Genomic DNA, 20,900 nt, shown 5'->3' on the forward strand with positions numbered 1-20,900 from the left:
ATAAATATATCAAACCTTTCGGAAAGATCATTAAAATCGATAAATTATTAACTACAGAAAACTGCACTACAAACTGCGATCACTGTGATCAATTTAAAAGATGCTCAATACATTGAGTATTTAAAATACTGTGAGGTTCTACATGCATTTCTGAGTTGTCCCGTCTGTGTGGTGAGCCGGATCTCCAACTGAAAGGACGCGAGCGGTGAAGATGGAGAAGGAGAAGAGTCTGTCCAGAATGTAGCGACACAGATACGGCTTCTCCCACTCCGGAATTGTTACTTCTCCGACGGCTAGATCCTGCAGAATCAGACCGATCAGCAAGCATGCTGTATCAGTGCTGTTGTCAAAAGCAAATACTTTGATGACCAAACTTACCACTGCTCCCCATTCTCCCTTCGAATCAGCGCACTTCGTCACGTCAGTGTGCAGCTTATTTATCACTGGCACCACCTGGCTGGCAAACTCTGAGCACCTTTCAAATTCAGAAATCCTCCTCACCAGACTTCTGTAACGGTCAAGGACTTTGATGATCTTCCCAAAGCATGGCTAAGGACGAAGAATAGACAAAAAGGATTAGAAATCGCACCTAATCAGATAACATATCGTATTTTGAAGTCACAGATTTATGTCAATATCAGTTCAATTAAATTCATGTCACAGTTTATAATTCTTATAGGTGATATTACCAGAGATTCCTGTTTGAGGGTCCCAGGATCACACATGTCTTTTGAGTTCATCCACACAAGTAAGGTGCTAAATTGTATCTCTTCCCTCGTAACTAATCCCTTTCGTGCCTGCAGAACATTTGGAAACAGTCGGTATGAGCACATCGTGGTACAATGTAATGTATCTCCTGTGAGAAAACCTTTCATACTTTAAAACTAGACTTTTTAAATGTGTTTATTGCTTTGGCATCGTCTAAGCATGCGTTTGAGTGAGCAAAACATATTCCAAATGCGCAGTAAAAAGTTTGTTTTCCCCTCCACTAGTGGTTAAAAAGGAGAAATTAAGAAATAGCTTGGGAAAAAAAATTGAACAACTCACCTCCAGAGATACATTTCTAGCAATTTTATTAAGTTCCAGCGAACTGGTCTGTACGTCAACGCAGGATTCTTGATGCCCGGCTGGAGCAGCAGACGCGGTGGAAAAAAACATTAAAGAGAGAACAGCAAAAGTAAAAGAGTGCGCCATGGTTAGTTATTTGCCTCCTGCTGTGAGATCCTTTCTGTGAGAGAGGTGCTGGGACCTTAAATATCGTCTGTTAAAAAGAACTCGCCCCGTCTGAGTGTGATTTGAGAATGAGAGCGCGAGGGATGCTTTTAACTTGTGACTCAATGCAGGGTTTCCCAAGGGCTTCCCTCTCAGGTGTGAGCCAATTAACTACGCAACAGGAAGACAGGAAACGCATTAGGTAATTCAGGTCGAATTCATTGGAAGAATGCGAAACTCCGATCATAACAATGATATTCGTCGGCTTGCAAAATCCACGTCTTTCCCTTTTTTAATTATTGAGTTGCTCTAATTACACATCATATGAAATTAGTCAGCGCCACCACAGTTTCATGCTTTACTGTTTGTGATAAGGCTACAAGCGAAAAAGGCCAACTCGCTTAAACATTTTCTAATCAAAGTTTCACATCGGGGCACAGTCATGCTGTTACCCTCAAAGGGAAAACTGCATTCACCGGTCACTTAACTGGGGACGCCTCACTCGTACCAGCCTTGTGCCTGCTGAAAGTGATTTGCGATTTTGTTGTTTCTAATATCTTTGCTCATGTTAATAAATGCCATGTATATATGTTAAATATATATGTTATATATAAAATAAAGAAGTTACCTGTTTTGCAAGTTTAGCTATTTGTGACTGCGTTGTTGTACAATACCTACTTTTTAGGTTTATGATCAACCAAGCCTTTTTGGGCACATAAAATATCTTTATATGAATTCCATATTGCCGCCCTCTTGGCAGGATCTCTCTTGAAAGAAGTATTTTAACATCAATTTCACTTTTTACCAGATAAATAAAAACAATATGTAAAACTAACTGGCTGGTGATAGGAATGTTCTTTTTGATTAAAAATGGCTTGATATCATTCATGAGAGATGTGTTTGGCATTTGTTTGACAGGTTATAGGACAACAACGTCATTTTTATTTTTATTTGCAGACTGTCACTCTTTGGCACAAGACCTGGTTGAGCCCTCCGTTGTGTGCCTTAAGCACAGTCTTAATTCTTCGTGTCAAACCTCAAGATGAAGGTGACATTTATCAGAGATTGTGGTTCATATCGGCATGATAGCATCAAATAGTTGTTGCGGCTGCTTAACCACGATGTGATTCTCCATCATCCCGAATCTCGACTTAGATCTGGTGGCTGTGGAGGCCATTTGAGTACAGTGAACTCACTGTCATGTTTCAGATAAGGCTGCTGCCATCAGCTATCAGAAGATGGGTACACGGTTAGCAAAAATACTCGGGTCGGCAGGCTGTGGGCTTTAAACCATGACGCTAAAGAGCCCAAGATGTCCCGCGCCGTATACAATACAATGAAAGAAAGACAAAAGAAAAAATCCAGGTTAGCAACAATGTTATTCAGTCTGACAATGTTCATGTCTTCCCCTTTATGGGTCGCTTTAATCGTGTAATATCAAATCATTCACAATGACCACATTTTTCACTTATTATGTGCGAAAGATTACAAGGAAAAAGACACCAACTAAAGTCTTTCTAATCAAAGTTTCACATCTGGCGAGGAAGTGAGAGTAACCTTTGTATTTCAGAGCGATAACGAGGTGAGTTCTTATTGGGCAAACTTTCCGTTTGTGTCCATGATCTGCCCCTCTTCACTACCAGAGAAAAACCAAATAGTCTGTTTTTTTTCTGAGAAAGAAAAAGTTCAGGGAAGACATAAGATATACACTTCCTTTATCTTTCCCATTTCTGTTCAACGTTATTGCGAAAACACACAAACACTAATGATTTGGTCCTGCTATTACATTTACTGACCATCTATGTGTTTATTTGTCAATTAAAAAGCTTTGGTTAGAGACTTTATTTCAGATTAGCAGAAAAATGCATTAAGTTCCTACCTCTGTCAAATAGCTCATCCTCAGCTGATAGGATAAACACATATATGGCGTTTTTGTCCAATCAAGAAAGATTAACACGACAGAGGATCCGAAAATTGCGGGTCAACCATCTCTTTCACACACTCTCTGTTGCTTTGATGTTCTCGCTGCTATGGGAGATTTCCCCCTGAACAACGTCAACATACGCTGCTATGTAAACCCCTGGATCACGCACAGTCCCACTTCTGTGTGTCCTAGTTGTTGCTGGGATTAATCACTTCTAACTTGTGGCTGCGCAGTTAAACCACGCGATGCTATAGGCACTCACTGTGACACGACCAGGGGGAGAATATAAACTGAAACCAAGCTGATTAAACTTATGATATAGGGGAAATAAACAAGAGTGTGTTGGTGTAATCAAGGCGACCGTTATTATTATTATTATTATTATTATTATTATTATTACTTTTAACTGTAGGGGGAGGGAGAGGACATGCCAGAAAAGGTTTGAGAACCACTCAAAAATACGGCAAAGACATGACCAATAAAAGCATAAACGTTATAGCTCCTCACTTTAGGCTTGTGAGAAAACCATATTATGCACATAATTCTTATCACACTTTGTCCAGGAATAAAAGTCCAGAAAAAGCTCCTGCTCAGGTCGTTTATAGTCGGTTTGTGCTGTTATCAAATGGTGCAGTCCTCTTTGTTATTTTCAGTAGCAGCGAACAATTACTTTTATTATCCACACTAAATATTTCGTTTAGAAATAATTTGTATGGCAATAATTATTTATTAGAAAATATTGGAACACATCCGGTAGGTGCAGGTGTTTTACCAAGGCAGTAATCCAAGATTCAAAGATATTTAGTTTAATATGATTTTTTTTAAACAAAGAAAGAAAGAAAATCGGAGGGAGTTCTTGCATTTCACAGAGTTTGCAAGTGATGGATCATAAACTCGTACTTCCACAGTTTATCGACACATGCAGGTGAAACACCACGGATACCTTTCTGTAAAAAAGAAGAGCCATCATGGTTCCATCATAACAGTTTATATTAACTGCCACATTTGATTATTTCTGCGCCATTCATTTTAATATCTTCACTTTAATTTGATACAAATGCATATTTATTTAAATATATAATTTCTTTTAACACTCCACGTTGATTTCTGATCGACTTCACTATTCACTTTCTGTGATGGCAAGCTCCACAACTCACCACTAGTTGCTTCACTTTAGTTTACTCTGCAGTCAATACTTTAAATATATTTAACTTATTGTCCAATATATTTTTTCTTTATTAAATGTATTTTTCTCCATCACACCTTCCAAGGTTTATATGGACTGCGCACATATCAACACTGCAGGGCCAAAGTTCTGTTTTATGGTATAGTACAGCAGCTTTCTTTGGCTGAGTTACCTGGGGGTTCTGTTTCTCCTTTCCAGTTGGCAAAAGGTTTGGCAAAAGGTTTGGCAAAGGGCTGGGGGATCTGAAATACCGCTGACAGCCTCATTGGACTAAACCACATGCTTCATTGCCTCGGGGGTGTTTGGAGTTTGTTTAATTGTTTTGTGTTAATTGGTTATATGGCAACCACTTTGTTTTCCCCTTGTCTTTCATATAATTTAGCTAAGCCAGGAAGTTCCCTTGCGTCATTTCAGGTGACCAGTTTTTCTTATTCTTTGTTTGAGATTTTGTTAGTGGTTATTTTGAGTTTAGTTTATTGAGTTGTCCTCTTTTATTGGTCTGCCTATTTAAGGTTTTGGCTTTGTCAATTATTTTTCATATTTTTGGATAGATAAAATCCAATTTTTGAATTAAACACATGTGTCCTATGCCTTGGTCCCTGACAAGCAGTATAAGAAATAAGCGTAAGAAATAAGAACTTTTGAAGCACAAGTAGTTCTTTAATCACCTCAATTACCCTACAAAGAGACAAGATTTATTTATTTATTTTAAATAAATGATTGCTTTTCCGTGGACACGAATTATCACTTTCCCCCTACGTCTTTAGTGTCACTGAACACGCTTTGTGGGTTGCGTCACCATGATAACATGATGATTCCCAAGTTTAAAACAAAGATTTAAAACTTGGGAATTTGTTGAATTTTAATATTCTCTAAGCCCAAGGTAGCATAGTTTTTAATTCCTAAATTTAAACAAGCGACATCTTTTTAATTCATTGCGTAGTCGAATTGATACAAGCCATGTGTGAACATCTGTGTATGAGTCTAAATCCACCGCCTCCAACCTCATCATATGGAATTTTTGACATCATTTGGAAAATATTATTTTTATGTCGATGGACACAGATAAGAGTGGATTGATGAAAAGTACCTCATCTTGGGGGAAAAGGTCGTGATTATTTCCCGAAGTGCGCTGAACGGCTGGCCATCAGTGAAGTGCTAAAGAATTATTTTAAACTAATCTTTACATTGAAGAAAATCGTGTTATAAACTCTGCTTTTTATGTTAGAAACAGCCCATGTTTAATAGCAAGGTTACATATATTTCACTGAATATAATTTACACATTTATCCCAGCTGTAGATAAAGAAATACCATATTTTGAATTATTATTAGCTGTTTTTAATATTGCAAATTTGATTTGACATAGCAAACGATAATTGAAACTATCAGGATGAGTAATCACTGGCAAATCCCAACGAAAAACAACCAAAACATGATGTTAACACTTTCATTGACTTCAATATGTTCATATTTCCAGAAATGCCTCATGCAATACAGCTACTGGCTTTGACTGGCTTTGTTTGTTAATGTTTGTTCATGACCTTATGATATAAAATTAGCCTGAATTGTCATTACACCCATGATGGCATGGAAATTTGAGTATAGAGAAAAAAAACCTTTTAATTGTCACCTTTCTGATGATGAAATAAACAATGCGTAATTTTAAAATTTCCCTTGAACTCTGGCATACCTTAATCTGATGGAGCGTTTTCGCAGTTACCATAGTGACCATAGTAACCCAACATTCACAGCTATGAGAAATTTAGAATCAATCAGTTAGTCTAACCCCGCTAATTGGATGTCTTATCACCGTGGGAAGAAGCCGGAGTACCCTCAAAGAAAACACGCAAACTCTATATAAAAGGAACCCGACCTGAGTCGAACTCAGGAACTCACAAACACACACGGGAGTTCACGGTGCATTCACGTATCATGCGGCGCTAGGGTTAGAGAGCTAGCCATACAAAGAGAATAATTGATGTTAGTATTAGATTAATATATATATTTTTAGCGCTGTCAAGTTAGCTGTCAAGATAACTGAGATGTTTGAAAACAACTCCAAAAGGACCTATAAATCTCATGTGCTTGTGTTTTTGTCAGTGAAAAACATAAACTATGAACTATGATTAATAAGATAATTTACTAGTGTTTTACTGAATGACTAGCTAAATCAACTTAAAGACTTAATGAATAGGCCTACTGTACTCTTAAAATGAAATGTGCGTCTGGCATAACAACGGAAGCCTACGCTCCAGCGCGGTTCCTAAACGCACCAGAGGTGCCCCGGAAACGTTTTCCAGTATCCGTGTGTTTGTTGTTGTGAATGAAGTGTGAGCATGGACACCTTTGCAGTTCAGGCTTAGGTAGGTGATGACCTTAAATCGGTATATTTTTAAGTTTAAGAAATGGGTGGGCCTGTTTAGTATTACAGGTATCGTACAGTTTAGCATGAACAATTCAGGTTAGCCACAACGCTGCTAACATTAGCTAATTTAGATACAGGACACAAACAGCGTTCAAACACGGCTGAATTAGACAATACTCTTGTGTGTGAGATATTTTATTTTACTTTTTAGATTATCTACCCTATTTATGTTTTAGAAATGGATACCAGAGAATCGTCTTTCGGGTCTTTCCCCCTGTTAGCTTACAAACGCGAACTCTAAAGCTACGTCAAAGCTAGCATCAAAGCTGCAGGATGTTTTTGCAGATTCTCAGTAATCCAGGTCATTGTAGTAGCGCCTGCTTTTAGGACTACTGGACTTCTTCTTAGGTTTTTTAAGATGTTTCACCTCTCATCCGAATTCCTTCTCCAACTCTAAAAGTATGATGGGATATTAAGTCAGTGTTAAGTCAAAGAAACAACCTCAGATTTTAACCAAAAAGAAATAAAACAAGACTACCGTCTTGGAAAAGGAAAAACTCGAAAGAACCTTCTCCAAGCCTAACATCCTAACATTAGAGCACTTCAGACCCAGCAACAAAAATACAAAGACAAACTGGTTCCAATCCAACACCTTAACATGACCCCGGTGTCACTATTAACATGCGTTGGCGTTTCTCTTTAGGTTGATTTAACTGAATCCATGATGAACTTTGACGGTCTTGACCCTGGGATGGGTGAATACTCAGCCAGCCTTCATGGAACTCTAGATGCAGGCCTGGAACCCTCCATGGACCCACACCTAAACCCAAAACTACTCCAGGGTGTGGAGCTATACCCAGAGGGACAGGCTGTGACCGTCCCGGAGCCTGTACACCTGATGGAGGGGATCTTTTCTGAGCTGCACAGTGTAGTTTCAGAAGTTGGCATCCCTGTCACTGCAACACATTTTGACCTGCAGGAGGAAATGCTCTGGATGGGAAACCACAGAGTGAGAACCAGAATTATATTGGAGGACAGATCGTTTCGTCAGCCGTTACACTTTGTAATATTCCTTTTTTGTGTTCTTTTAAGGGTCATGTAACATCATTCTTTGGACCAACAATGGCACGCTACTCTTCTTTCCAAGTCCACGCAACCGATGACATCCGACATATTCAGAGTTTGGAAACAGGCGTGCTGGTCCTCTCTAAATGCAACCTGAGATGTTACACTCGTGGAGGTCTCGTCATGTTTGATTATCCGTAAGAGTTTACTTTTACATTGATTGTTGATATGTTGCACAATATTGGTGAGAAATTAGAGAAAATACAACATTAAGTGTCCTGGTGAAGTTTTCTGCAAAAATACAGAAGAAACACTGTCAGTAGATATTATTGTGAATCCTACCTATCTTAAATAGGGGTGTGTTTTTCCTCTATGTTTTTGTGCTCATAGTGATTGTATATGACATGGAGATATGAAAATATTTTTACGGTTATGGAATTAATGGCCATTTTTGGTGCTTTGCAGGATGGAGGAAGGAGCTGATATGCACAGCCTCCTCATGACTGATAACAACACGCTGCTCATGGGTGGATTGCAAAACTATGTGGCTGAAGTTGACTTGAATACAGTCCAAGAAACTCAAAAAGTAAGACATCAGGCTTGCATTTATCAAGCCTGATATAAGCATAGACCACTGGCACAACATAGCACTTCACAGCGAGTGTCTGACTGTCTGCTGTTTTGGTTGTACTTCCAGTTCACAGTGGAGGTACCTGGAGTGGCAATAATGCGTCAGACCAATCGTTTCTTCTTCTGTGGACACACTTCTGGCAAAGTAAGTCTCATATGATTATATCAGTTTTGAAAAAATATATTTGTTTGTTTTACATGACTCTCACATTTACCCTCCGTTCAAAACAGGTGACCCTTCGTGACTTGCGTACCTTTAAGATGGAGCATGAGTTTGACGCATTTTCTGGCAGCTTGTCAGACTTTGATGTTCACGGAAACCTTCTGGCTGCATGTGGATTCTCCAGCCGAGGCCTGAATGGGTTGGCATGTGACCGTTTCCTCATGGTGTATGACCTCCGCATGATGCGTGCTGTAACCCCCCTTCAGGTGCATGTGGATCCCCTCTTCTTGCGCTTCATTCCTACCTACACGTCACGGCTTGCAATCCTCTCACAGACAGGTATGAACTAAAGAGTCTAGTCAATTTTAGAGTTCTTTAGTCTGATTGCTTGTTAGTTTCCTTGGTTTGTTTGGTCAACATAAGTGAAATACCAAGAAATACCAAGACGAAATTTCGTCATTACAGTCAAATGTATTTTTTTCTCTTTGTAACTATGGTATCATAAGTGAAAAGGGGTTGAGTCTTTTTCCCACCTGGAGTATGTTGTCCAGCTCTTAGTGCTATAGAAGAGTGTGCTCATGACACAAGCAATGTACACAATTATTTTCATTTTAATGCTGTACAGTGAGGCCAGCAAGAGCTGTTGTGGCATTCCTGATGTGTTTGTTCCTCTTTCCAGCTGTTGCACAGGACCTCATGCAATGACTGTAGTTTTCTGGTCTTGTATGGTTTTAAGAGCTAAAGCAGAACACTTTGATGATAGGAGTCATCATTTAGTTTTTATATATTATCATTAGGAAAGTCAATAACAAAACTGACATCTGATAAGTAGTTTACCGCAGTCTCTTATGCTTCCAAAAACTGGTACATGTAGCCGGGCAACATGGTTATGTGGGGGTTAGCGCTAGTCCTGGATATGAATCCGCCTTCTGGCCAGAGTTTGCATTCTCTGTGGCTCCCTCCTGCAGTTCAAAGACATGCAGTTAGTGGCATTAGGTTATCTGGTGATTCTCAGTTGACCATAGGTGTGAATGTGAGTGCAAATGGTTGTATGTCTCTCTGTGTTGGCCCTGCAACAGTCCGACAGCCTGTCATCCTATGATAGCTGGAATATGCTCCAGCCCCGCTGCCTCGTGATCCTGAATTGAAAGTGCAAGAGAGTGGATGGATGGTACATTTAGCTTCACTATAACCGCCTGTATTCTCTCTTTTTCCAGGTCAGTGCCAGTTCTGTGAGCCCACCGGCCTTGCCAACATGGCAGATATTTTTCACGTCAACACAGTGGGCCAGTTGCTCATGAGTTTTGACGTGTCAACAAGCAAACAAGCCTTAGCCTTTGGGGATTCAGGGGGATGTGTGCACCTTTGGTCCGATGCTCCAGAAGTTTCATTCAACGACTACTCACGGGAGACGGAATTTGCCCTGCCCTGCCTCGTGGACACACTGCCTCAGCTGGACTGGAATCACGACCTGCTGCCCCTCTCTCTGATCCCCATGCCGCTGACGAGCACTGAGCCTCTGCTGTCAGACTGGCCCACTGCCCTGGCTACACCCAGCCCCAGGTAACACAATTATTAACAGTATATACAAAACTGTTGTACTTAAATTAAAAACAAATAAGTCACCAAAAACTGAACTGAAACACACACTCTGGAAAGTAACTCGGATAGAAAACCAAACTGTTTTTGTCTTTAAAAGTTCATCAGGGTCACTATAGTTTATCTCAAACGAACTCCACATTACACTGTCACACTTCTCAAAATACAAAGAAATACATCAAAGGCAGAAAGTGGTTCCAAAAAATACACTATTGCCAAGACTTTAAGTTCCCAGCTGTTTTAGGAATTTATTTAGCCTCGGTGGAAAATTAAACTATAGGTTTATGACGTGTTTTTAAGAAATTTACATTTTCATCAGGAACCTGTGGGCTCGGGGCTGGATGCCACAGACAGAATAAGGAAGTTGGAAAGAATTGAGAGACAGAGTAAAGCATTGTTGACTTCAGTTTTTTAAGGATCGTTTTTCTTTACCAAAAAAAAAGAAGAAAAAAAGTTTTTAAACAGTGTGGAGAAATATCAAACATTTTCAAGCTTTTCTGAATTTATATGGTAAAACCAAACCAGGAAAGAGAAGCTGGATCAGTGGAGATGTACGATCTCATGCATGACATAACTGTTCATACCATAAACATATTACTTGACAATCTGGAAGTGGTTAATTTCTCTTCTCTGCAGTCATAGTTGATAACATTACCTATGAAAATGATGACATCTGTATTTGAAGCTATATATTACTCACTTTATGTGAAGGGACAGAGACACGCCATATTTTATGACACTAATTAAAACATGTAAACTATGGCTTGAAATTGGTTGGATTTCGTGTTCAGATTTTGTAAAGTTTGTGATGCAGTTTTTTTTTTTTTTTTTTGAACGAATATATTAATTTACTCCTGTTTCACTATTAAAGGCACTTCAGAATGAGAAGCATGGCTTGTAGCTGCCCTTTTCCCCTTAACTGCTTTACAATCTAAAACGTGTGGGGTTTTTTTTTTTGGTTTTGGTTTTTTTCTTCTTTTTTTTTTAAACAGACGAGCCCCTCCGGTGGACCCAGAAATCCTCCGCACTATGAAAACTGTTGGCTTCATTGGTTACGCAGCAAATCCTCGTACCCGCCCCAGGAACCAGGCATGTGAAGAACTTGGTTATGCTAATTTAAATGGGGAAAAAAGATTTTTAATTGTCCTTCTTCACAAAATCCTAACAATCTTTCTATTTTAAGGTTGAAAACCAGTTAAACACATGGTTTTTAACATAATTTAACATTTTTTTGTGGTCCCTGTTTTGGTTTCAGGTTCCTTATAAGATTAAAGATGTGGAGCCTGATTATGATAATTACAACCAGGTCCCTGAGTCACCAATAGGACGTGATGAAGAGCCACATCTTTACATGGTGCCCAAAAAGTATAGAAAGGTTGGACTTTATTTCATTCTCGTTCTCATATAGAGATGAGATTTATTGTTGACGTATCACAATCTATAAAGTTTTACTGTAAATTTAGATTTCCAAAACACGTGATGAAGATGTCTTTGTTCTGCTTCAGGTCACAATTAAATACTCTAAACTTGGATTGGAGGACTTTGACTTCAAACATTACAACAGGACCTTGTTTGCTGGCCTGGAGCCACACATTCCCAATGCCTACTGTAACTGCATGATCCAGGTAAGAGACTGAAGATTTACAATGTGTTTGGTAAAAATTTATTTTTTTGATATGAGACATCATCAAGAGTTGCTCTCTGGTTTTTTGTCTTAGGTGTTATATTTCCTGGAGCCGATTCGCTGCCTTGTTCAGAATCATTTGTGCCAGAAAGAGTTTTGTTTGGCCTGTGAGCTCGGCTTCCTCTTTCACATGTTAGATTTGTCACGAGGAGATCCATGTCAGGTAAGTTTTTTCATTCATTTCTCTGAAATAACGATTCAGCCTCTTGGGAAATACAGAACCCTTAAATTGAATCCTCATTTCTTTGCAACTGGACAATAATTTATTATGTAGCTTTCCCAAAGTACCATCTCCTATCATCTTCCTCAAGGCCAGTAACTTCCTCAGAGCATTTCGAACCATCCCTGAAGCCTCGGCGTTGGGCCTGATCCTCTCAGACTCGGACGAGCAAACGGGGAAGGCTAGGCTTGGTCGCTTAATCCAAAGTTGGAATCGTTTCATCCTCACCCAGCTTCACCAGGAGACACAGGAGCAGGAGGGTCCGCAAGCCTACAGAGGTGCTAGCAGCAGGTATAATACATCAGTCTGGATGTGTTCTAGGCTGCTTAGAGAAAGAGCCCTGGGTCTGTGGGTTTCCTCTGGAGCTGGTGTTTCTTCCATCCTTAACATGGTTACTTTACACTTCCCGTCACTGTGGCCTTGGCCAAAGCACACACATATGGGTGTTGTGCCTGGGGACCAATGCTTGGAAATAGTTCAATTGTTATGTTGTCATTATCCTTTGAGAAATTCTCTTTCTGAGTGTGGTGATTGTTCGATAAAGACAACCACATCAAAAAAGGCATCACAATTACAGACATAATTACATACATCTAACAATTAAGTGACAGTAACATTACAAAACACCTCATATCACCTGGATTTATTTAACATCCAGTTTATTGTTACGTGAGACTGTATAAAAGATCAGACGAGTACCTTGACAGGAACTTGTACCTCTGTTGAGAGAAAGTGAATCATTTGCAGGATTCCTTACTCTTTCCCCACCGCTAGTCACTCACAGAGCAAAAACTGCTCTGAGTCTAGAAAGCCCTGCAGTCTTACTGAACATATTTCCAGTCTTATTAAGTTTGTTTATAAAAGTAGAAACCGTTTAAAAGATAACATCTGCGTAACAAATGTGACTGCTCTGTGTTTGTGTTGCAGTTGTCTGGGCTCCTCTGGTGAGTCTGTCATTGGAAAGCTGTTTGGTTGTGAAGTTGAGAACAGTAGTTTGTGTCGCTGTGGCAAAGAAACGGTCCGCTCCTCCCTCACGCTGCTCTTCACCATGCATTACCCCGAGCAGAACACTCAAGGTCAGTTTGAGAGCACTGAGGTGTGCATTTCACACTCATAATATCTCCTCTTTCTTACACGTGTATATATATATCATATGCTTACATTTAAAAATAATAATAATAATGATAATTTTATCTTATCAGTTTCCAATATGTTTTTTTAATCCTGTATTTAGAAATTTAATTATCTTCCTCTGTATATCCTTTTCCAGAGCTACTATATTTTATTGTTCTGTATTTGTAGCTTTAAATATTTGAATGTCCTCCATTACAGATGGGTAGTTTTAATGTTGAGTGAGCAGTAGGCTATATCTGTTACCAGTATATTCATTTGACTCTGATATTTTTCAGAAAAAACAATAAAGGAGTATGACTTTGCTGAGATCCTGAAGAAAAGCATCTGCCTGGAGCAGAGCACTCAGGCATGGTGTGAAAACTGTGAGAAGTATCAGCCCACAGTGAGTTACAGCTTTTATTCACTCATATTGTCAATACATAACAGATTGTTAGCCATGCTGCAGAGTGATAGTGTGTTTGTGTTACACTGTAGGTGCAGACACGAAACATTCGATGTCTACCAGATGTTTTGGTGATAAACTGTGAGGTGAACAGTGCTAAAGAGGCTGAATTCTGGAAGGTTCAGGCCGAGGTAAGCGACATTGATTCTGTCATTAAAAAGATAAAAATTAAAACCAAGATGGTCTTCTTCAACTTGTTATTAATTACATGAATGTTTTTTATAGTATGCTTTCAATAAAGCCAAGCAGAAAGAGAAACCAGCAAAACCTAAAGAACCACCTCCCATGCCCACTGAGTGGTGCTTAGAGTAAGTAGAGTAAGACCCCTTTTCATTTTAAAGAAATAGTCTCTCACACACACACACACACACACACACACACACACACACACACACACACACACACACACACACAGCTGTACATTGGAAGGAGCACTTTGAGAAGCCTTAGGGGTGTCAAACATAAGGTTTGGAGGCCTTAGTTGGGCCAGAATGAGCTTGACAAAGACTCCAATCTGGTCCGGTAGACAACTTTGGAAAAATGAAGGTAGGTATAAATTATTGGACTTTTAACTGTGTTTGTTGTGTTATAGTTTTTCCTCCCGATAAAGACCTTCCCCTGTGTCCATTCATACTACACCAAAGTAGTGAGGATTGGATAAACAATTAAATGACAGAAAAGTTTCAGTAGGAAAAAAAGAAACATCAAATATGGGACAGTCTTTTGGCACTGAGCTATCAGATCTTTTTCTGTAATTTTCTACATTGATCATGGAGAAAAACTGAAATGTGCTGTTGAAATTGCACTTCTTTATCTTAAATTGTGATTAAATATGTTGTTGAACTTTACACTTTAAACTTTGTGCAGTGGGGAGGAGATTTGCGGTATGGAGGGCATCACCTTTGACACTCGCACAGAGGATCTGCGGCACATCTGGATCCCCGCCACTCTCAAGATGTCCATCAGCAAAAGTCAAGGACTAGAGATCAGCAGGTGGTCTGAGACCGAGGAGGTGAGGCCTTTAGAGCTTCTTGAGCTAACAATAATTTGAAATAATTTCAGTCTGTAATTTTCCTCCCTGTCCACTCACTGCAGTATCCCTGAGCAGTAAATCTGCTGGCCACACTTAGACATTGTTTTATTGAGCAACTTTGCTGCACTTTTTTCCCCATTACATTTAGTAAGACATCTTTATTCTTTCTTTGTTAAATTTATATCTCTTATTTTGTTTTACTGTACACACACACTTCATTATATTATATATTATGTAACTTTTTATATAGTTTTTTTACAACCCCTGACAAACTGACACCTTATTGATGAGAGAGGGATTTGCACATCCCTTTGATCCAGGGATCTGTTTCATGTTCCAAGGCTAACTGCTATCAGGGCAGGGATAAGAGACTAAGAGAGATGTAGAAAATCCACATTGCCGGGCACTGAGCGGGGCAAAACCTGTAAACAGATCTGCCCCTCTATGGACCCACCACATGCAGGGAGAGACGCTGGGCTCAGGTGCAGTGTGACCTGGGTATCAAGGTATCAAGAAAAGACAGGGGCTTGGATATGTTGACTCGAAGCATCACTGTCTGTTCATTGGGATGTGGAATGTTCCCTCACTGGTGTGGAAGAAACCTGAATTAGTGCAGATGTAGCTGGGGTGGGTATCTGCTTTGGGAAGCTCAGAATAGCATCCCTTTTTTTTGGTTCTGCGGGCTTCATCTGAGTGAGACTGTTAGCATGTACTGGTGTGGTTTGCAGTCAAGTGGGAAACAGCTGGTATAAGCACCTCCAAGTCACCTATGGTTATTACCAAAAGTGTTAGTTGAGGTGAATGGGTGTAGTCCGGGATGTCTCAGAAACCATTGAAAACATTATATATCTCATCTGGCCTGCTCTCCCATCTGGGGACTTCAGGAGTAACTGGAGAGTATTAGGGGAAAATCTCTGGAATAACCTGCTGCCATATTATTATTTTTTATATATAGCATTTAGCTATATTTTATTTCAATTTTTAGATAATTTTAAACCATTATTGTCTTTAACTTAAGCGTTTTAGATCTCTAACCCCTGTATTTATTTTACTTCATTTTTTTTTCTGTTCATTTGTGCTCCTTTCTGTTTTGGTTTTTTTTTAAACAAAAACAGAAAGATTAGAGTTTGAGTTACTGAGATATTCTATTTTAACGGTTATTTATCTTAAATTGGGTGTACTGTTTTGGCTGCTGTAACAGCATGTGGTTAAAAAAAAAAGTTTATCTTCTCTTTATCTCGTACTTTATCTGTTACTAGTTAAGTGCTGCTGAAGAGGCGGAGGGAGCTTCTCTGTATGACTTGGTGGTCACGGTGCCGCACATCCTGGATGCTCGCACGGGTGGTAATCTGGTTGCACACATTAAAGTGGGTGAGACCTACCATCAAAGAAAAGAGGTGCGTTAGTCTTAGATAAGAAATTGCAGTCTGAGATAAACTCACTTTGAAAAGTTACATTTTTAACATTTAAAATGATTTTATTATTTCAGGGAGTCACACACCAGCAGTGGTACCTTTTCAATGACTTCCTCATTGAACCGATTGATAAAGTAAGGATTTTACTGCTTATTTATTTTTGCTAATGTAAACGTGTGCAGTCACCTAAAGCTATTTATTATTTTATCTGTTGATTTATTGTTTTTGTTTTCAGACTGAGGCTGCACAGTTTGATGTGAGCTGGAAAGTGCCAGCCATTCTGTATTACGCTAAGAGAAACTACCACACCAAATACGACCTCCGCAGTAAGTTTCAGCATAATAAATCTGAAGGTTTTCTTTTTATTGATCTAACTGCTCATGCTCTGCTGTTTGCCTCAGTTAAAAATCCCATAGATGCTAGCGTGCTGCTCACAGAGGCGTCACTGGCTCGGAAGCAGAGGAAGACACATGCCACTTTTATCCCTCTCATGGTCAGTGAGATGCCGCAGGCTGGTGATCTGGTGGGGCTGGACGCTGAGTTTGTAACACTCAATCAGGTAACTCTAACCACAATACCACTGTGTGAAGTAGGGCTGCCACGATTTGTCGACTAGTCACGATTACGTCGACTATCAAAATCGCCGACGACTGATTTAATAGCTTTGTAAGAGGAATAAGTGGCAGGATTTAAGAGTGTAATAACGGACTGAAACAGAAGATGGCAGCATTGCATGTACAAGGATGTCAGCTACCGTTAAACCCCGAAGAAGAAGAAGAAGAAGAAGAAGAAGAAGAAGAAGAAGCAGCAACAGCTGTGTCCCAGAATTCATAGCGCAGCCCAGCTCAGTTTCCAACAATGGCGGCAGCTAGTTAGTTTTAATATTACTCTTATTATTCTTTCTGGGTCACAAAATAAACGTTTAACATATTTTCAGGTGAGAATGTAGCTGTGTAAACCTCAAATATCTGCTCAGTTTACCAGGACACCACATATTTTCAAAAGCGCTCCGACGTTTTCAGAGACGTCTGTTACCCACTAGCTCGTTAGCGAGCCGGGGGCTAGGCTCACTAGCGCCCTGAGAACACCGGACTCCCCGCAAATCGTTTTCAAACCCACCGCTGTCTTTCGCTACTCAGGTTAAATATATATGAGTCACTTAGATAACTTAAAATGTTATTGTTTGGCTTTTTTTTTTTTTTAGTATTTTATTTGTTCCTGAGTAAATCAGTTTGTCTGAGATTAAAGTTATAGTTTTTACACAGCTGAATAAACGTCAAGCAGACAGCTGATTATCAGAAGTGTGAGATGCTCCAGAATATACTCCAGTGTCCTGTTATATTTTAGATAGCAAGGAGTTTATTAAACTTCACCGAAACAATCTGCAAATTTCATTAAAATTTAATAAACTATCATCTTGTCTTTATTTTTAGTTAGCACAGACCTTACACACTTAAAGCTGTAAGCTAATGATAGTTATATAAAAGCAGATGCTGCTGGTGCAATAAGCTGTAGTTTTACGTCTAATGGATGATGATCTGATTAGTCGACTAATCGCAAAAATAATCGGTGACTAGTCGACTATCAAAATAATCGTTTGTGGCAGCCCTAGTGTGAATACATTACCCTGTAAAACACTTGTAACCACATTAATCGGGTTGTCGTTGCTTGCTTTACCGTATTAAAAGATCCTTCCTCTTCATTCCGCATACTTCTGCTTTGTGTGGCTTTGAATTTTTTTTCTGATTTTGGATGAATTTAATTCAAAACCCATTCAAGTTTTATCCACCCACTCCATTACAACATTCCCCATCTTAAAGGAGAACTATTCTAACCATAATGCACTGGTGTTAACTTGAAACTGAAAATAATATATTGTGTGGGATTTCAAAGGAGTGAAATTGCCAGATATTTGTCACATTGTTTTGTGGTTAGTGTAAACACTTTGATAATAAAGAGGAATCCATGGGATTAAACCACTTCTGCTTTTCCTGTAGCAGTGTGACTTCAAAGCGCAGTGTACTCTTTGAAGTTTTTGTTTGGAGTTGTTTACCTGCGAAAAGCTGACAATAAAGTCTACACAAATCTCCATGACATGGAAATTTACAGTGACCTGGAGACATCAGGCCCTTTTTAATCATAATCTGATTATGATTTGTATCGTCTTATGTTAAACCAAATAACTAAAAAAAAAATTGCTTCCAGGTTGAAATCTATAACACTAAATATTAAGTATTACCTGTAGCTGATGACCTGGTTATGAGGAAAAAGTGTTACAGAAAGAATAGGATTAGAAATGAGTTCATCAGAGGGGCTGCTCAGCCACGACAAAGTTAGACAGGCAAGACTGAGGTGGTTTGGACATGTGCAGAGAAGGGATGGTGGATATATTTTACAGCCTGGTGGAAAAGAGGAAGGCCACAAAGGTGGTTTATGGATGTAGTGAAGGAAGACATGGTGGGTGTTATGGGTAGGGTGAGATGGAGGTGACCCCTAAAGCCTGCCGATTGAAGAAGAAGGTGGGAAGACATAATCTTTCATGATAAAAAAATATTATAGACATTTACAGGGAGCTCTTTGTCACAACAGACTGGTCATAATGGTTAACTCATGAAACTAATCCAGGTGTCCAGTTAATAAGGTTAGTAATCTGTGCTCTCCTAGGTTAGACTGTGTTAAATGGAATGCTTTTTACCCATAAACAGTAAAAAGCTGATGTATTATCGTGAAAAGGTACTGGGTTCGAGTCCACTGACAACCTGGAGTCTTTCTAAAGTAATCTTGTTGTTATTAAACCCAACTCTTTAATGTGTGCGTCTGCAGGAAGAAGCAGAGCTACGCAGTGATGGCACCAAATCAACCATTAAGCCCAGTCAGATGTCTGTGGCCAGGATCACCTGTGTGAGGGGTCAGGGGCCCAACGAGGGGGTCCCCTTCATCGATGACTACATCTCCACTCAGGAGCAGGTGAGAAGCTGCAGAGAGTATGATTACATAATGTTTAAAGGATCCACCTGCTAACTGGTCAATTTGTTCTTCCAGGTGGTCGACTATTTGACACAATACTCTGGCATCAAACCTGGAGACCTGGATGCCAAAATATCGTCTAAGCATCTGACCACTCTGAAGTCAACCTACCTAAAGTTGCGCTTCCTCATTGACACAGGAGTTCGCTTTGTAGGTCACGGCCTACAGAAAGATTTTCGTGTCATCAACTTACTGGTATGTTGTTGCTATAAACTAGTGTGTATAATTTAGAGCTCAGTAAAGTCAAATTTAGTCATCTCACAACTTTTAGAGTGATTAGATGTGATTTTTAAGGTTTTTCTTTTGTTTTTTAAGGTTCCAAAAGATCAAGTTGTTGATACTGTCCATCTCTTCCATTTGCCCCGCAAGAGGATGATTTCTCTTAGATTTCTTGCCTGGTATTTTCTCGGTAAGTCAAGGTTAAAATATAGAGCTTACTGTAAAAACAAACAAATCAAAAAATGTACAAAAAACAAAGGTTAGTAGTTAACACATTTGGCGATGCCGTGGTGCAAGGGACCAGCTGACATTAGCATTTTCTACAACCTTACCTGCAACTCACGTCTATGTACAGCATTAAAGTCTTTGCATTCAATGATCTTCAGACATACAGATGAATGCCTCAAAAAATAATCCTGTACTTTTTATTTAATTAAATTAACTAATTCAAATATGTGTGAGTTTTCCTTTAAATCTTGAAGTCTTAAACCAACCAATCAAAAAATTAATAAATTAATAAATAAAATCACAACTTCCAACATACACACAGTGTAAAAAAATCCCAGATGGTAGCAGATTACAGTACACTGATGTATGAGTGTCGGAGACCTTTCTGTCAAGGTTATAGACACATTTCAAGCTGAAACACTTAAAAATGTATAAAGATAATCATTTTATTTCACTCGTTATCAATAAATGTAATTCTCTTCTGAAATCTGAAGATAACAGTTTACCTTAACTCATTTCTGATTGTTTTCTTCTTGATGTCCACAGACCTCAACATCCAGGGGGAAACCCATGACAGCATAGAGGATGCACGCACTGCCCTGCAGCTGTACAGGAAGTACCTGGAGCTGAGTCATGGCGGCGGGAATGATGAAGTGAGGAAGGTCCTTAAGGGACTCTATGAAAAAGGGCGCCAACTGGACTGGAAAGTCCCGGAATCGGACACAGGAGATGGTCAAGGTAGCCCAAAAAGTACGAGACTGCGCTGAAGTAGACGCAGACTGATTTTGACGTCGTGTGAGTTTAGATGACAGGGGTTAATGAGAGACATTGTGAATGGATTGAATGCACTCTCCTTCCTTCCACAGGTGCTGCTGTGTTTCCCTCTGTGATGGGGCTGTGAGCAACACCGTGACCGGGAGATTCTCTTGCTTATTTTCTTCAGATGTGTCACATTTTATACTCGTTTGCTTTGTGTACAGTTTTCATGCAGGTATGTCTGCATCTGTAAACAGACTGAGTCAGTGACTGATCATTTTTAGTCATGAATAAATTTGGGCTTTTTAGGTCAAAGGTTTTCAAAAAAATTGGTTTGTATTTTATCTTTTTGAAACATTAAATAAAAAAGATTTTTGTTGCTGTAAACGAACGCATCCTGAGCGTGTAAGATGCTTTTTTTATACCGGGAAGTGGGAAATGTACCGTAGTTTTCGGGTCATAAGCCGCTACTTGTGAACACTGCGGCTTATACTGACGTGCGGCTAATGCATTTTTTTTTTTTTTCATGTGGCCAAAAACATTTTGCCTGGTAACAGTAGACCAATAAAATTGATAAGTAGTGTATATATACGGTA

At 39.3% G+C, this 20,900-nt stretch overlaps 2 protein-coding genes across 4 annotated transcripts; one reads left to right on the forward strand and one right to left on the reverse strand.

Annotated features, from left to right (window-relative positions):
- Positions 1-68: 68 nt before the first annotated feature.
- LOC146685126 (uncharacterized) lies at positions 69-1,279 on the reverse strand. Its single transcript, XM_085444628.1, has 4 exons — positions 1,048-1,279; positions 690-797; positions 379-549; positions 69-300 (listed from the first exon to the last, which is right to left on the reverse strand). Exons 1-4 carry the CDS (start codon positions 1,192-1,194, stop codon positions 139-141), a joined length of 588 nt encoding a protein of 195 aa, XP_085300754.1. The 5' UTR covers positions 1,195-1,279; the 3' UTR covers positions 69-138.
- A 4,803-nt stretch (positions 1,280-6,082) lies between these two features.
- pan2 (poly(A) specific ribonuclease subunit PAN2) lies at positions 6,083-20,699 on the forward strand. 3 transcript variants are annotated; one of them, XM_085443523.1, is made up of 26 exons: positions 6,083-6,304; positions 7,393-7,698; positions 7,782-7,951; positions 8,220-8,340; positions 8,452-8,529; positions 8,616-8,886; positions 9,765-10,110; positions 11,139-11,235; positions 11,402-11,521; positions 11,652-11,771; positions 11,865-11,993; positions 12,142-12,341; positions 12,978-13,126; positions 13,460-13,566; positions 13,659-13,757; positions 13,852-13,934; positions 14,494-14,638; positions 15,919-16,056; positions 16,149-16,208; positions 16,310-16,400; positions 16,476-16,633; positions 18,898-19,041; positions 19,117-19,296; positions 19,417-19,510; positions 20,095-20,298; positions 20,415-20,699. In XM_085443523.1, the coding sequence occupies exons 2-26, from the start codon at positions 7,411-7,413 to the stop codon at positions 20,447-20,449; spliced, it is 3,627 nt and encodes a 1,208-aa protein (XP_085299649.1). In that variant the 5' UTR covers positions 6,083-6,304; positions 7,393-7,410; the 3' UTR covers positions 20,450-20,699. The 3 variants fall into 3 exon arrangements, with proteins under 3 accessions (XP_085299649.1, XP_085299647.1, XP_085299650.1); XM_085443521.1 differs by lacking the exon at positions 6,083-6,304 and adding an exon at positions 6,313-6,687; XM_085443524.1 differs by lacking the exon at positions 6,083-6,304 and adding an exon at positions 6,313-6,687 and having other exon boundaries at positions 20,095-20,286.
- The last annotated feature ends 201 nt before the right edge of the window (positions 20,700-20,900 follow it).

The sequence above is a fragment of the Copadichromis virginalis genome, linkage group LG20 (assembly GCF_057382275.1).
Source record: "Copadichromis virginalis isolate Kocher_CV1m ecotype Utaka linkage group LG20, C_Virginalis_male_GT1.1, whole genome shotgun sequence".
Classification (NCBI taxonomy): Eukaryota; Metazoa; Chordata; class Actinopteri; order Cichliformes; family Cichlidae; genus Copadichromis; species Copadichromis virginalis.